The 17,778-nt window shown below is 42.4% G+C and overlaps 1 protein-coding gene across 2 annotated transcripts in view; it reads left to right on the top strand.

The window, feature by feature from the left end:
* Positions 1–17,778, top strand: part of LMNTD1 (lamin tail domain containing 1) — a 1,465,565-nt gene that overhangs the window by 432,738 nt on the left and 1,015,049 nt on the right. For both annotated transcript variants that reach the window (XM_085652774.1, XM_085652773.1), the window contains exon 7: positions 9,451–9,576. In XM_085652774.1, coding sequence (XP_085508900.1) covers positions 9,451–9,576 — 126 coding nt within the window. The remainder of the gene's footprint in view (positions 1–9,450; positions 9,577–17,778) is intronic.

Below are 17,778 nucleotides of genomic sequence, written 5' to 3'. Positions count from 1 at the left end.
AGAGACAGTTCACTTTACTTTTTCTGCCCAGGATGTCCATGTGAGTATACTGAAGTCCACATTGAGAGTCCAACATGGCTATGTTGCCCGAAGGCCCACGAATAGCTAATGTCTCAGAGACTGTAGCATATCCCACCTAGTTAACATTCTGTTTTAGTGCACATCCCATAAACACTCTGCAACATGTTCACAACATGGTGGGCTGCACGGGGGGATGCTGTCAGCAACGGGGTAAACACACTCAACTCAGGACCCTTGGGTGGAGTCTTATATGGGACTCCGATTATTATTATTATTGTTGTTGTTATTAGTGCATCGCTCTCCTGCTGCTGGGGCAGCCTTAGAAGGGGAATGATTAAGGGGGGGGGGGGGGGCGGTGGGTGTCCTGTCCTGTACAGAATAGAATAAAATACCAATGCATTCAGCACATGTTCAGGTGAACGCCCCATCTGCATAACCAGCAAGCACATGCACTGCGCACAGAGTCTCACACCTCTTAGCCTCCAGTGCTGTAGCTATGATGAAGCTCAGTTCCAGTGTTCATAGTACTGGCTGACAGTATTTTGCCTCACATCAGGCATGTTATCCATTTATGTAGTGTTATTGTTTATCGTTCTGATACAGAGACACCAGAATGCGTCACTACAGTTAGAATTCTGATATTGTCGTGCAGTCCAAATGGAAATCTCACAATGACACTGTCCAATGAAACCCAACAAGGAATGAAAACATAAACGGACAGTTATGTGCTTGAATACCTTTTATACTATACAGTGTGTCAAATCACTGGCCAAGGAGAGAGGAAAGGGCAAACATCAAGTTAAAGTACTTCTATTGAAACAAATCTACCCTATTCTAGCTTATCAGCTGCATGACTGTCATGACAGGTGGCTGCTGGAAGAGGTCAGCAGTAATCCTGAAATTAAATGAATATCCGACATCTTACGCAGGACCACAGTGCCCGTGCTGCAGGAAGACTGATTAGCAGCCCCTTTCAACAAAAGGATATACTGGAATATCTGTCGGAGCCCTGTGTCTTTTGGCCCCACTTTAGTGTCTAGGTTTCCTTCCTCCAGCTTTAGGAATGTCAGAAATACTCTCCCACTATTTGTATCTAGAAAAATCCCCTCACTGCCATCTTCTGCACAGGAACAGGCCAAAGGGGCTTCCAAAATTGAACCCACGGGCCTCCTTTACTGTGCTTCATTTATACATACAATGCATATTCTAAAGTGGCCACATACAAAAACGCACACAATGGATACTAGAGTTAGGCACTTTTTATGTTAACAGTGTTTGTTCTGCTGTACCATAAAAACAAAACAACCTAGAATGGGACTAGGTAACAAAACAAGGTATAAAGCTTACTGCTCATTGGCGAGATGCTTTCAACCAGTGTCAAATGACTCATTTTTCAGTGAGTGAAACTCCCTTTAATGCAAAATAGTTTGGGAAGATTATTAAATGAAACTTTCTAAAGAAGGTATCTGCTCCACCTCCCCTTGGGCAATGTACAGACCCTGAACCAAGCTAGGGATAATCCTGACTATGTTTTAAAGAGATGCCTTAGGCTACGCAACCAGCAGGCTCGGGCTCTTAATGTTTAAACGATGTGTATGGTTAAACGATGTGTCCACTTGGGCTCGCATGTTTAAGCTGCCTGACTCAGACATGGAGCACTGGAGACAGCCTCCTACGATACTCCTTAAACCGTGCATGAAACGTTGACCTTGACTTCCTTCCGCTTGATTCCTCTCTCTTTTCTTTCTTCGGAGTGACCCTCCTCTTACCTCCCATTCTCTGCACGCCTTCTCTTTCTGACTATAGCCTTCTCTCTGTCTAATGCCTGTCTGCCTTAATCCTTCTAATTGTGTTTTTTGCCATTGGCTGACACCTCATTTTGTAGATCACAACCTCTTCTTCTTTAAAGCCTTATCCCTGCAAACTAACACTGTCTAATCTCCACCATCCTATCTATCTCACCAACCATTCACCTGAAACTACCTACCTCCCACTAATGATCTCACTGCAGTGGTATTCATATAATCTATCACAAAATAACTGTAGTAAATGCATGTTATTTTCTGAGCGCATATAACAAAAAAAAATAATTAACAATAACCACTGAATTGACCTCTAACCTTGGGTTCTAGAGTAGAGTGCTACTCACCATACAGTGTTTCAATGCCTCATCAGGGGTAGTAAGTGCTATATAAATGCAATTACAATAACAATTCAACAGAAGACACCTGTAGTAAAAACTGACCTCAGCCCAATAAGTTACCAATACATGTATGGCCGGGAAGTAGCATAATTGACAATTTTAGCTGTAAATCAAAAATCGTCAGTGCTCGGCCTGTGGATCACAGGCCCAACGAACAAAGAATTGAACAAGAGCAAACCTGGAGGTTATTGCATCCTTGCAATCCACACATGAATTTAAATAGAATTCATTAAGATTTGTTCAGGTGTATTCAGAAGATGTACTGAGAATCGTAAAGATGCTGCGAGCTTCGACTATTTTGATCTACTGCAAATCTACGTGAACCCAGCCAGGAAATGCATGATGATAGCTTGAGATGCGCCAGGCATCACCTAATTGATTTGAAAGGGAATCTAAGCGAGTCCGATCCCATGTATATTGCACAGTTCAATTACATGAATTCCACATGTTCCTCTCACTCAACTATTAAATCTTCCAATGTAATGTCCCACTCGGTATTACAAGAGAAAGGTGAGTGCAGTAAATGGGTTCACCCACTTAGTCCACCAGGATTTTACGCTTATTACAACTTACGGGCAGTTTTACTAAAAAGTCAAGTAATGCAGCATGACAACTTGTTACGCTGTGTGACAGGGAGAGCAGGAATGTGCTATATCTACTGAGCTGTGATGCATTCCTGCTCTCTCCGTGCACTGGCGCACTGAGTGGTGCCTAGTGCCAGCACAGGCACCCTTGCACCATACCTGTGTTACAGGCAGGATTGTTTTTGTGCAAGAAGGCACACCTTCCTGCTCATAAACAATCCTCAGAGGCATTTTCCTATTTCTATGTGTGCTTCACAATGCATGGATGAGTGGCTGAGGCTAAGGAAATTGTAGCAAATATGAACACAGAGGCATTGCTTCTGGTGTAAAACCGCTATTCTGAGTGCCTCTGATTATTAACGTCTGCCTTGATAAATGAGTCACATACTGCCTGACCCGATGAATGTGATCAGAGAGACACATGCTGACTAGCAAGCGCTCTCCCTAAATATCACAACTATGGTACACACCCTTCATAATGGCACTCTCCATAGAGTCAATTGTCTTTATATATTTTCCTCATAAAACCTTTATTATGTAGTTGCGAATTTTGGCGTATAATTGTCGTGTGTCAAAAATCTGAATGCCTCTTAGTGCATGCTGTACGTGAATCTCTTTTTTCCATATTATGCATTTTATCAATTGTTACACTTTACCTTAGGTAACTTTAAGTTTTGCAGTGTTTGCAGTTTCAGATCTATTACAGTAGGCACTTGGAATAGCAGTGGGAACCAGTTGTCTAATAGGGCTAATCCCTGATATTTTGGGGGTTCCCCTGGACTGATTGTGGCAAATGCTGGCATTAGGATAACCCACCTTTCATAATGATGGACGTTTTTGACATAATGTGTGCAGCTGTGCCATTATGGCATCCATATGTGCAGTGGCAGCTGCTACAAACAAAGGGTGGTGAGGCGGGGCGAGGGTAAGTGGGAGGGGAAGCACGAGGGGGGGAGAACGTGCGGGGTGTTAATAATAATATATATTAAAAAGAATATTACCTGAAGCTGCAGGCCGCCTTCCGCATCTCGATGCACCGCCTGTCCTCTTCCTGGTCCCAGCAGCCCCTGGAATAGACTCCCATCCAATCCCTGTGCTAGAGTAGCACAGGATTTGGCCTGAGCGGGCTGAATAGACGCTCCGCTCAGGACAGGGAGTCAGTGAAGGTTTCTCCCGCCCGGCTGTTCAATACAGCCGGGCTGGAGAAACCTAAGTGCGCAAGTGTGTTTGGCCGGCCTGAGATGGGTAGCCAAACACATATGCACACATAGAACTCCTCCTCACATGTCCTGCACCGCCCCTCCCTGTACAAGCTGGCTCAGAGCGGCAAATGACAATCAAAACAAAGCTACAACATAGTTTTATTCTTCTTTTGCTGCCTTTGAGCCTGGCAGTGGGGTGACACTCCTCCGCCATTGCGGAGGAGCCGCCGCTCTATATGTAGCATATTGTTTGTATTGATAAAAGGGCGTACATCATTAGCTTGCCTCTAGCATCACTGTCATTTTTGTCCACCCATGGTGTGATGGTTGCCGTGGCCCTATAGTGACCATCCTTGGCATATTGTCTGCATCTATGACTAGGATGAGTATGACCAGAGCTGGTGCAGAGACATGAGCGTGAGCAAATTCACATGGCCTGGCCTGTATTTGTGTGTGCTTGTGGGTGGGTATGCCCTGTATGGTGGTCCATGATGTTACAGTTTTTATGAGCGTGTCCTGTATGGTAGTCCATGATTTTACATTGGCCCTGGTGTTATGGTAGCCATCCTTGTTCTGGCATGCATATCCTAGGCTCTAATTTGGCCATTCTGGCATATGATGGTAATATATCAACAAGACCAAAATAGTGATTTTTCAACAAGCATTTGATTTGGAGTTTATTCACCCAAAAACGAAAATGTTGCATTTGATATATATTTATTTTCAGAAACTGATAAGCTGATGTTTGGAGACAAAATTATTGAATATTCAAAATGTCTGATGTGCTGGGGTAGTCATTATTGTTAAGTCAGCATGGGATAGCCACTATTTTAATCTTGCATAATGTGGTCAAGAGGGACGATATTTGTGTTAGTAGCTGAGGAAGAGTTTTTGGGTTTAAGAAGATGCACTCATTGCCCCAAGTCTCCCTCCTGATCTCTCTCTTTGTAAAGCAGATATTCGAATGTAGTTGTTGTAAGCTTATCATCTAGAAGTAATTAATGTTGCGTGTAAATCGCTCCAATACCAACTGATGAAGTGGCTCTATAGAAAAACAATGGAAAGAAATACATTTTATTAAATTAAATTTGTAGATGTTCATGGGAGCGTTGTGTTTTTTTTTTTGTGAGGCACAATTAAAGATGGAAGTGGTAAAGAAGTGTTGAACGATGACACTAGGGGCCTGCTCGCTTCCCAAAATATTGCCATGGCATTGCGTGACTCTTCCCCATCCTTCTCCTCTCATAGTATAGTGCAGCTCTCTCCAGCATCTGCTATGTGCTGCCAGTAATTTGGGAGCCAAGTGTTCGGCTGCATGGTAAACAACTCCGCAAGGTCTCTTTTCCAATATTTTTGGACTTTTGCATCTTTCAGTGGTGCCGCAGGTCATTTAGCGTATCAATGGCCACTGGGTCACCACTTCTCAATGCTGTCCTGATTCTTGAAATGCCTCCTGTTTTTACAAACCAAACGCTGCGGGAAAATCTTTTCTTTCTGAAGGTGAAGGACAGTAGATGAAGGGTCCACCTCTTCAGAAGGCAGGTAGGAGTCTTTGTAGGTGTCGAACATTAAACAAGACACAATTATAATGGCTTAAAATGAATGTTTTCCCACCCTCCCTGGCCCCACATTTGATGTATCATGTATGATATTCCGAGAATTCAACATGAGGTGAAGTTGCTGCTTGCAGGGATACTATCTCTGAACTTAGTGGCCTTCAGTTACAGGAAGGCGCATATCGTATTGTATTGACTTGGTTTTTAGATTGAGCTTTCCACAGTACTTGCGAGGCCTAAACCACTTCCCAAATTGTAAGTAGGAAGCTATTTTATTTATAATTTTCATAGCCATGACTAGGTTACGGAAGTTCTAAACATTTTATGGAGTGCCTGGTTGCCCGTTCAGTGTATGGTGTAAGGGTGTTGGTTGGCCCATGTAGGAGAAGTTGGTTGCATAAGGTTTGGCTGTCAGGTGGATGTTTTACATGGTGCATCACAACACATAAGCTTGGGTTTTGCAGACAGCATGTGAATAGACGCTTGCTGGTATTTACCATCATGTATTGGGATTTTTATACATACAGGCTACCGTTGATGGAGCCTTCATAGTCCACAGGTTAGATTATCATGTTGGACTAAGCAGGTTTTGGCAAAGAAACAAACGTCATCCAGTAATTTCAGGTCCATCCCACATTTCAGTGGGCCTAAGCCACTAGGACATTGCAAACCAACCAGCAGCATTTTGATCCATGTCTTAAAGAATAGGAGTAGCCAACTCCATGTGCTACTCTACTAGTCAACAACAAAACTCGTGACCCACTGCGGCTACCTCATAAGGCGCTGCAGGGAAAGCTGACAGGGCTCTCTGAGAGCCTGTCAGAGCAGATCTGCTTTGACTGAAAGCAGAAAGCATAGTTGTTGGGGGGTGGAGGGAAGAAAGGCAGGGATGGTGATGGGGGTGAGTTAAGGATGGCTGGTAAGGATTTTGGTTCACATTTTGGTCATGTTATGCTTGCCCCCCTCTCACCCCCCCCCCCCCCCCGCCCCCCATTACTCCATACAACGTAGCATTTGAAAGCCGATTTTGGGAGCCATCCATAACATAAAATTACAGATGGGTAAAAAGTGAATTACAAGGATGTTTTGCACCTTGGGGTTCTGAGTGACGTCATGGACAACTAGAGCTGTCTATTTTTAATGTCACTCAGAAACCCTCAGTGACCCTTTTATAATTCTAAATATTATTGGTAACAGTAAAAGTAGTAGTACTTTTGCTTTTTCTTCATACTGACATTCTCATCGCCATTGCTCTCGATCTATCTTCCTGAGTTCTGTGTCCTCCTATTTGCAATATAGAGCATTGTGTGCAATTAAAAATAGAACTCGGAGCTGTAATAGTTAGAGAGGCAAACACTACTGTCCCGTCGCAGATACTAAATACCCATTTCTTTTTTGCGTAATGATCTATATGAACAGTTTTCTGTTGGATCTAAGAGCAAATGTAGTGCTTGCAACTTATGTTTGTAGGGCTGCTATTTAGGCCTCTGCTGGTCAACTTCCTTGAAAGACTGAGGGATTTACTTCCATTGAAAGAGCAGTGATAAACATACAGCCGCCACATCTCGTGATGAATCGAGGTACTCTAGCCAGCTAGGACACTAGCAAAAATGTTAATGGTAGAAGCCAAGATTGTATAGCGTTGGGCGGGATTATGAGGAGTTTCTGCTATATCTATTCGTGAAATACGCTTTTTGGACATTGTACAATATGGAACTAACTGAACAAAACAAATCGTTTTGTCCACGAGCTTCCTGCAATCACTGTGATTATTGTTGCCAAGTGGAGCCCAACATTAAACAGTTGGCAAGAGTCATCAGAGAAGTGAACGCAAGAATTGAAAAAACAACCCATTTGCAATGATGATGCTGATTCAAAGATACTCCACAAATGTATGCCCAACCAGGCACGATCATGCTTGGGTTTTGTAAGGAAATATGACCACTTTCTTTCAGCACGGAGCTACAGCAAACCTAAATGGCAAACTACAATCAGTAGGCAGAAACACAAACACTGTGCACCAATAATCATGATGCCAAAATTAGTCACCTCTACACTGGAACAGAGGGAACTTTTATCCAAGACAACACCTCGCCCAGTGCACAAAGATAGGTAAATGTCCAAAAACACAGTCCAGGACACCTGCTGCAAGTTATATACCACATGTTGCTAAGCAGAAGAGCTCAGGATTACATTGATTCCACAAAATACTCACATTTACATGCAATCAACAAGTATACATTTAAAGAAATTGAAACATGGATTTGTCCCCCACTAAGAACATCTGCTTGTATGTTCAGGGTACAGACTGGTAAATCATACTGGAGTCACAATCACTATCATGAGATGTATGCCAGACGAAAGAAACTCCAAGCGCCATTTGGGACAAATGATGCACCACCATCCGCACACATTATGGTGCATATCATAATAATACGTATACAGCCTGTCCTGCGGATCTTACTACAATACAAACTGTTAACAATGGTCACCAACCTACCGATGCTCTTGACTTCTGGGCTCTAAGGCAAGGCCCCTGAAAACAATTCTCCTTCATACCTGGACCTATACAAACTCCTCCACCGCGACCACAATGAAGCACCATGCCAAGGGAACGTACAGGCTACCACAAACAGCAACTAGCTCCCCACTCCAATACCAAAAACAACATCTTCTGAGGAGGGAGATGGGCTTTGACCCAGCTTCCTGCCTCACAGGGTTTAAATGCATCCATGATGATCCATAGTGCCTTGAAGACCATCGGTGTGTCTGGGGGTGAGTCTCTGGATAGCATCACCTGTGTATAAGGCTTGGTTTCTGTTTTATTTTTTGGGGGAGAGTGGAATAAATGTGACCCTGCTTAGAGATTTAACGATGATGTCCCAGAGTTTTGTCATTTGCACAAAACTTCTAATCCTCCTTCTCATCCATGGAATAAGTATGTTAGTCAAGTGATGCTGCATATCGAGGGGGTTAAGCTCTTGCAGATTCTCATCATCGACAATTCAAAGACATTCCAAACTGTTTTAGCACTTACGTTGGATTGGTGATTCTTGTTTTAATGAGTCTGCACGTGTGTATTAACATGTAGTTTTATTATCCAGAGTTGTGATGATACAGTTGCCGCTTCCCGTAATTTGCAAACTTTCTTGTTTAAAATGTTAGTTTGTGTTTAATATAAAGATTTGCTCGTGCTTTGATCAAAATAAAAGCTTATTTGGACTTGGTTTTGTTTCCAAATTTTAGTTTGAAATTGCTTCGTAGGTGTTTGATTCAAAGCACTGTCATGTGCAGTACTTTTTTGTCATGTGTTTTTTCTAGTTCCTCGATTGCATCTTTGCTCTCCTTTGTGGCTGTTATCAAGCAGTTGTGTTCATCTCCACCGGACAGTTCCGGTTGGAATGTGTAAGTCACCTAGTTTGCCAAACTGTGGTGATTCCTTCCATGTGCATTTTCCATTGATTTTGGACTACATTTGACCTGGTGAATTAATCCCAATTTCTAACAAATATGGCTTTTACTGATCAAGTCCTATGTGTTCAGTGGACAAAAAAGCTGTAGAAATTATATGGCTGAAAAAGTATATTGGTTGAAACCATACGACCACTAACACATGTTCAGAAAGCTACTGAAATAAAGTGGAATTTTTCTTCTAGCAGCACAGCACAGTGGATGTTCAGGACACAATCTTGTGGATACAGTGTACAAATGGTCAACTGGAAATTCCTCAATAAAGGATAAATGAACTTGAGCAAATCTTAGAGGTTTGTCTGATCTTGGAAGTACCTTCAAATTTTGCAACAGTGGTGATTTGGTATTGTTGTCTTGCTTAGAAAAATGAGTCCTGTCATTCTTTGCTAACCAGACCAAAACTTGTGTTGCAGCTCATGGAGCTACAAATGCGACTGAACAATGACCAGCTCATGTTGGAACAAGTGCAGGAGGAAAATAAGCACCTGCATCGTCATGTTGATTCCCTGACATCTGAGATCTCAGCACTGGGGAAGAAGGTAAGTTCAGAATGAGGACAAAATGCCTTCGGCACACTGGTTCCTACACTCGCTTCTCCTCCAGCCCACCAGAAGTGCCTCAAGTGATGTAACGTTGAGCCCCAGGTAGGGTCTTGCCTGAATGAGCTGGTGAGCTTTGTAGTTGAATTGTTGACTTTATAAGTCTAAGCAGCACCTGTTACTGCTTCTATATGACGTCATAGCTCTTTAACTAAGAATGTTCAGAGCCATTACTTTTGGATGCAGTAAGCCAAAAAAGGATCGGAGGAGAGACAAAAACACGAAGGGCCTCCGCACTCGTGACGGAGGCCCTGCCATCATGGAGATGGCCCGCACTTGTGGAGGGACCTCCGCATTGCAGTTTCTCATTGTGGAGATCCCGCCATGACTGCAGGCCCCCACCATGACTGCGGGGCCTCAGCCATGAGGGCAGGGGTTCTCTGTGAGTCGAACCCCAAGTGATTAAGAAGTTGTTGCATTAACATGTTAAGTCTGTTGATAACTCATTTAGCCTAATGTTTCTGAAAACTTTACCTTCATGTTTCCTTCTTGTTTTCTAAAATATAAGCCAAATATTAACGGTTAAGGCTTTACTTCTTGTAGACCAAAGGAGCGGAATCATGTTACAGCAGTGAGGTAAATCCTGGGGTCGGTGACCACATCACCTGGGGTCACATCCCATATAACGAGGAAGGGGGTGGTGCTCCCTTCCCCATGCTGTTTTAAGGCCCAGGGGACCTATCCCTGGGGCTGATTTGCTTTTCAAGGGGAGGGTGTGTGAGTAGTCCCCCCCCCCCCCCCCCAAGCCATAACATGGCCCCGGGGAACACATTCCCGGGTCTGAAGCAATTATTAGTTGCCATGGGTGCCCCGGTACCACCTGGGACACCCACAGCAATGAGAGCCCTTGGGCCCACTGGGGTTGGCTACTTTTATTTTCTCATGCCTGGCGATAACAACATTGTGTTCCATGACCATAAGAGTGCAGACAAGGAATTGAAGTTCTTCCTGCATGTGCTCTTGCAGGCAGGTAAACGCAGTGTCCAAGTGGATCTGGATGCCCCTTTCCAAAATAAAAGCATCAGCTCTGGGGGATGGTGTCCCAGGGGCCCTTCTGAGGGTTGCGGGGAGGGGGGCTCCTCTGACCCCTCCCCAAAAGGAAAAAAGCATTGACCGTCAGAAATGGAATCCCGGTGGCCCTTCAGAAGGCTGGGGGAGAAGAGGCCTCGTACCTTCCTCCCTATTAAAAAGTTTTCAACCATAGGGGACGGGGTCCCCGGGGCCTTGAAAAGGCTTTGGAAGGGGCACGCACACCCCCACCTCTTTAAAAGGTGAGGCGTGTGCTGAAATGTGTGAATCTGGACTGTTCCCATGAGGCACAGGGTCAGACTGATTTGCATATGGCCATGTCTGAACTGGGGTGGCAGAGTGGGCTAAAGAACGGTGATGGATTAAACCCAGATCTGTTGACTGGGTGTGAGTGTTTGATTGGTTCTGATGCTCCGTCCATCACCACCCCCTTTTGTACCACTGGTGAAAGACAGGCACAGGACAGTTCAGAGTTAGTGCTGTATTGATACTTTTCGTACAGCGCCTGCTGCGGCTCGGTCCCAAATTGTAACTCTGGAAATAATAGACATCGTTCAAGTCCTGTGGGTGGTGGTCACACTGCAGAAACCATGAAAGGCTATCGAGAGAAACCTGCCACCTCTTGGTGACCTCAGCACTCTGCAGCACATGCATTATTTCACTGAGCTACCTTACCAGACGTAGAATTTGGTCCCTCTGCTGCTGCCCAAGGCTCCCGCTGCTCCCAGATGGTGGGGTCCTCGGGTCTCAGAATGGCTTGGGGAAGGGGCCATATGCCTTCTACCCATAATACAAAATAAATAGCAAAGAAAAAGCAGTGAATGTGAAATGAGTGGAGTAGCCTCTCATTTCTGATTCGCTGCTCCAGCTGGGTAGCACCTCTTAATACATTTAGGAGCTTTTCAAAAAATATCTGTTGATGCTGGTGATGCTCCTAGAAGGTACGGGACACCACCAAGCTTATTTTGAAATGTTGTGGGGTGGCTGCACAGAGCACAGAAGCCCCCATAACAACATTTCAAATACTGCAGTAACTCTCCTCAGACATTGAATCTATGACCCCAAGAGAGCTTGTCATATTTTTAAAGCACTCCAAGCTGGAGCTGTGTGCTCCTCAGCTGGAGTGTGGGGAACCCATCTGGTCTGTTCTATGGCTGCATTTTGTGGCCTCAAAAAAGGTTAAACAAAAAACTAATATTCCATGTTTTTTTAACGCTTTATTTAAAGTATTTTTTGAAAGCACTATTATTTAACATTGTAATGTGTAAAGTTATATCATATACATTGAAATATAGTTATTGGTGACTTTTTGATAAAGACACTAGGTCCGTTTTATATATGTTGATGTGCTGACCCCTTGATAAAGCCAATAGGCCCGCTTTTTTATATTTTCATCTTCCTTTGACAAACTCCGTTGGTTGGCCTTACTTAAAATGACACTCTTTATCATGTTACATGACACGTGGCATGATGGGTGTCCTAAAGTAACCATAACTCATACCCTCATCCTGCACTGCTACTTACCTCACATGTTACATCACACATGACAAGTTCTATAACATCACTGATTACATCAGTGCAACTTCTGCAATTACATCACTGCGGACAACACTGTGCATGGTGGAGCATGAGTTATAGTTACTTTAGGGCACACGTTACAGTTACTTGAGATAACTGGACCTGATGAAATTAAGACGTTTTGTTTGTTTAAATCTGTATGTTTTAATTGACCTTTTCACCAAACTTTACTGTCCCCTTAACCTTAGTTTTTTTACAGTCATATATATCTACGTCTCTATCTCTCGCCCTCTCTCTCTCTACATATATGTAATTTGCATTTTTCGATTTTGCTTCATTTCTGACATCCCTGCGACTAATACTCATTTCTCAACTCGCAGAAATGTGATATTGAATTAAATACATTCAACTCTGACCATAATTTTCTAAGACTCGTAAATGTTAACATATCAACTTGCTTGGAAACCGACCAACTCGTTTAAAAAGCAACCACGCTCTACAGTGTTCCAGTTTTTCCGATGATTTTCCTGAAAGAAAGTCCAATAAAGGTAATGTTATCATGGTAGAAAAACCGAATTGATCTAAATGGTCAAGTCTAACTAGAGAAGTATTTGTTATGTGGGTGAACAACTTTCCAGCTCACTCTTTTATACATGGCCGATTTAAATGAGTGCCACTCTAGGGCCAATGCATTTCCCTCTAAATTTAGCACCATATTTCTGCCCATCCTACAATATCCAGACAATACTGCCCTTCTTGAAAACACTAGGCTTGGCTTACAGAGGGGCTTGAATGTGTTAAGTGATTATTGTGCAACTAATGCATTAACCTTCAATGCTGAGAGTCCAAAAATATAATCTCTGGTTGTAAAACCATTACATCTGGCAAGTGTTTCTTGAATAGTGAGTCATCTGAAAAGATTGTTGCATATAAATACTTGGGAGTTACATATTATGAAAGAGGAGGGCACGAGGCTCATTTAGGCTCATTAAGGCAGAAAGCGTTGGCCTTAACCATGATATTTCTCCTCTTGTTAAAGAAACTATTGGGTTCCTCCATGGAGTCTCTACCTTGAGTTATAATCACCAAGCTGGTGTCTGCCTTGAATTTTGGTCTGGTTGTTTTTCTCTGGGAAATTCTCATTATAGGCTGCTACAGGGACTATCTGAGTCCACTCCAGGCCCAAGCTCACTTGGAATTCGCACTGTGGAGTCAAATACAGGTACATTAACCCGATGTTCTCAATCCCTTCTATAAGTTTAACTCCTTAATTGCTGAGGCTTTCCCCACCCAGTGCTGTGCAATTATTGATGTTTCGGGCACTTATCACTTAAGACTTTATAACTTTTTCCAGAAAAGGTATGCAGGTCAAAGTTGTGTTCTCTTTTCCCACATGCTGGGGATTTAACAGCTAACCAGAGGGCTAAGATTTCCATCTGACTAGCTTTCAGAAAAAGGAAGAGTTGTAAAATAAATCATTTTGTTACCATGTTTATTGCGTATTTTCAGTGGTAGTCGATTTTTCCTATTTTTTATGGACCCCACCCACTTGTTGTTTATGGTGGAAACTGGAGTGAAACCCATGGGTGAATTTGGAAAGCTATACTGTTCTGAAAGGTAGCTACAGTTCAGAATTCAGTAATGGGATTTTTGTGTAAAGCACTCTTTGTTTTTCAAAAGAAACTAATCACTGAAATCATTAAAAAAAAGAAATTAACTAGTAAAGAATAGAAATAGGTGACAACGTTTTCATCTGTAATTTTTTGTGCAATGGTCAATTTACATAAGTAATAAATACGGTTATGTCCATCAGGCCCTCGGGGTTACAGGAACATACAGTATTTGTAGATTGTCTACAACCACGTCATACCCAGAGCCAACAACTGAGCTTCAGTTTATTATGATGTTTTATAGTGTACCGACTATGAATCAATCAATATGACAAAATCTGATAAATGAAAAATGGGTATGAAGGGCACCTATACTTTTTTTAAATGTGCCCAAGATAATGACTTACGAACATTAATTATTTGGACAACTCTGAATTTGGGATTGCCCATGATACCTTGTGATTCAGATAGCAGTTTGCAAAATGTGTTCTTTCTTGAACAATGGCTTACATTTAGAACAAAAAAAGGAGAGAAATGTCATTGATAATATCAAATGGACTACTATTCTGTGTCCCCACACTTCTCCTGATAAAATTGGCACCCCATTTGTGTGACTGGGCCTATCTCCCATGACAGGAAAGGCCACAAAATGCTATGTGGAGATATTGTAATCTGACAATATGAGTAACCGTAGTTCATGGGGCTGCGTTCGACCAGCATTTAGGGAAGCCTACCAGACCCAGACTTTTATGAAAACTAGACACTCGGGGAAGTTCAGGGAGGTGTCACTTGTATGTATACCACTATGTTTTCTTACCCAGAAGGCCTTGTGAACTTCAAAGGCTGGCTAAAATCAACCATTTTCCTCACAAGTCTGTGAGGAGAAGTTCTGAAATCTGCAGGGAGACAAAGAAATTCCATCACCCAGCTCACCAGCACTTCTCCTGATAAAAATGGCACCCCACTGGTGTGAGGCAAAATTTTGCCTCGCAAATTGACTCATTCTGCCTTGTTTGATTTGTAGGTCAAAATTGAGTGGAAATCAAGTATGCAGTATAACATAAACAGGTAGCTACTAAGGTTAAGCCTGTCGTTTACATACTAAACACAGAAAGGATCAGAGCAAAACAACACGTATGGATAATTGCAGACTCCTATTCTACGTTTGCATAAAATTTCATTTGCCATACCTTATGATCTAAAACAGAGTTTCTCCCATCTGAGGTTCCACTTACACTCCCTACTAGACGTCTGAGCTGGCAGATTGAGTAGATATAAATTAAAATCTCTTTTAATTATTTGTTTTTGTCCCGCACAGGTCACTCTGTGGCTGCTATTCGACACCTGCGTTCATCTGTAAAGAAATTCGAGAATGCAATAAAGCAGTTATTGCATGTTTGAAATGAAATTAACCAAAATCTGACTGGGTTATCCAAAATAACCAAAACTAGTGGATAAGTTAATAAAAAATGGGATTAGTAGAGTCATGCTTAGGCTTAGTGTCATGTTGTTAGTATTGTGCATGTGAGTTTCTGCCAATGATTAGGTTCCAAAGTTAAATATTGATGGCTGTGAAAGTAGAAAGTAACTGTGAAGTAATCGACTTGCAAAATGTAGTTATTAGTACAGGAGTTGATTTGAACAATTCACAGGGCACTGTGATTGATGGTGGCTTGTGTGGTTAGTCTTCATGACTAGCATAAAGCTCATGACTAGTGACAGTTTTGAAACTCCATGGGTACTCCCCTTCACCACATTCGCATCACAATGAAAACGCGTGAAGGTACATGATCCACAACTAATTGGCTGGTTCATGAGGTTCATGAATTAGGTTTTAAAACTGTTTACCAGATTATGAAAGTTTGTATTTTTATAGTTTATTGGAATTTATTTTGATTAACTGGTCCATGCTTGCGTTACAAATCAACTTGTTTTAGCTAATTTTTAGGCAACATCTTGAGACCAAATTATTTGCCATTTTAATTTTGGAATGCTTTTTATTAACCACACAACTAAAATATTTTACTACTACTACACATGTAATGTATGTTACATATGTTTGCAAAAGGCTTGCCTAGGCCATACCCATCTACTTTGCCAAAGCTTTTTAAAATTAATAGCATGTCTCTTATGGCCAAGTTTGTTTTTAAAAAAATACAATTTTTTATTCCTTATAATAGCTGACATGAGCACTGACTGCCCAAGGAATAAAGCAAAAGGCAAATCCTCATTATTTCACTGATTTTGCTCATATATTTGGATTATTTTCAGACAAGATAAAAGTCATAAATTCAAACTAAATCTTTGTCAAGACGTTTGACAGAATCAGTAAATTATGAATTACAGTGAAATATGAGCAGCACTTTCCTATTGGTTTCTTATAATTCTTCTTTTTAGACCTGTTGGTTGCAGTTGTGTCCTCAAACCCTTCATAATAACGTCTCACATCAGTTCATCTGTTTGACAGAAAAATGTATTAAATTGTGGAACCAAAAAGTTAAGGTTCAAAGGGGCACACGGTTCAGTTCTGTCCTTCTGATGTCACGGGGTCACAGATGTTACAGAGGTGGCTTAATTTAAAGTTTCAATCTCAACTCGGACACCCGCAAGAATATTTACTCAAAATGTCAGGAACCGTTCCCAAAACAAATTACAGAGATAAGGCACTGCAGACACGCTATTTATCTTCATACAGTACATCCTATCTAAAGCTCCCACAGGGCTATTTACTACACCAGCTACCGTGAAACATCACCCACAGAGCCACAAAATCAAATTTGACAGCTCATCCCTCACACATTCGGTTTATTGCAACAAATATCACGACACACCGACCTCTGTGGAGACACCCCATTCCTATACATGAATATCACATTACAAAGAACATAACTCATGCATCACAAATACAGAAGGCATTAGGTGGAACCCTGCACGCGCATCAAGCACAGCTCCATCCACACGAGCTGATAAAACACTCCCTGTCTGCTGGGGAACAAGCATTTCTACCGACGTAGGCGATACGTAAATAATCAATAAATCCACCTGGCAGCGCCTCTACAGCCCCAAAACCACAGACCTACAGTTCAATGAATAGGGCATTGTCATCAAGCTGAGAGTGAATTACAGGGTGTACCCGGAAAAACATTACTATAGAGTGGGAAAGAAAACATTTTGAAAGTTACCCCAGTATGTCCACAGAGCCACAAGGCCGTACAAAAGTCATCGTGGCTCTAAACAAATGCCAACAGATTAACACAACGTAGCATTAGGTAACATAATGTCTGCGAAGCTGTGGTTATATTTTATGTTGCATTTGTGCACCTTAACGTATTTCTAGAGAACTCGACCCTTGACGAAAGATGGGGACAGAATGGCATGTACCTTTTGTTTTATACATTTCGTGCCTGCCCTGTGAATTTACTTTGCATCTCATTGTCACAACTTGCTCCCTGTGCTCTAGTACTCACCATCAGGGGACCGCATAGTGGGACTTTCCAGTGTTCTAATACGGTTCCAGACCCTCCCCTGCATGCATATCCTGACTTCCAGCCATTTGGACACTATTTGAGAATTGACATCTATTCCCAATCCATGCCAGATTTTGTGAAAGCCAGCCTGCTCATACTTGAAGCCAGCCTACTCATGTTTGGAACTCCCCTACCTAGAATTCCCTGCTCACTGCTTCGTCTCCTCTCCTGCAGGCCATGGATGGGTGGAGGAATTCAGCTGACCTGTGGCTGGCTGCTGCTAGCCTGCTCACACCTGATGCATGTGATTACTGTGAGCTTTTTTAAGCCCCAGCTCCCTTCAGGCCAAGGTTGGTCATTATAGCTGTGAGACCGACCCTTGTTTCCAGTGTTTGCTGAGTCGTTGATATCCCTGTTTCCAGTGTTTCCTGATCTTTTGATATCCTTGTTTTCAGAATTCCTGTGCCACAGCTAGTCCTTGTGCCTGAATTAGCACTGTCTGCAGTGCTACTTTGTTT

This window comes from Triturus cristatus, chromosome 4_1 (assembly GCF_964204655.1).
Source record: "Triturus cristatus chromosome 4_1, aTriCri1.1, whole genome shotgun sequence".
Taxonomy (NCBI): domain Eukaryota; kingdom Metazoa; phylum Chordata; class Amphibia; order Caudata; family Salamandridae; genus Triturus; species Triturus cristatus.
Note: the sequence above shows the minus strand (reverse complement) of the source record. Positions and strands in the feature narration are given on the sequence as shown.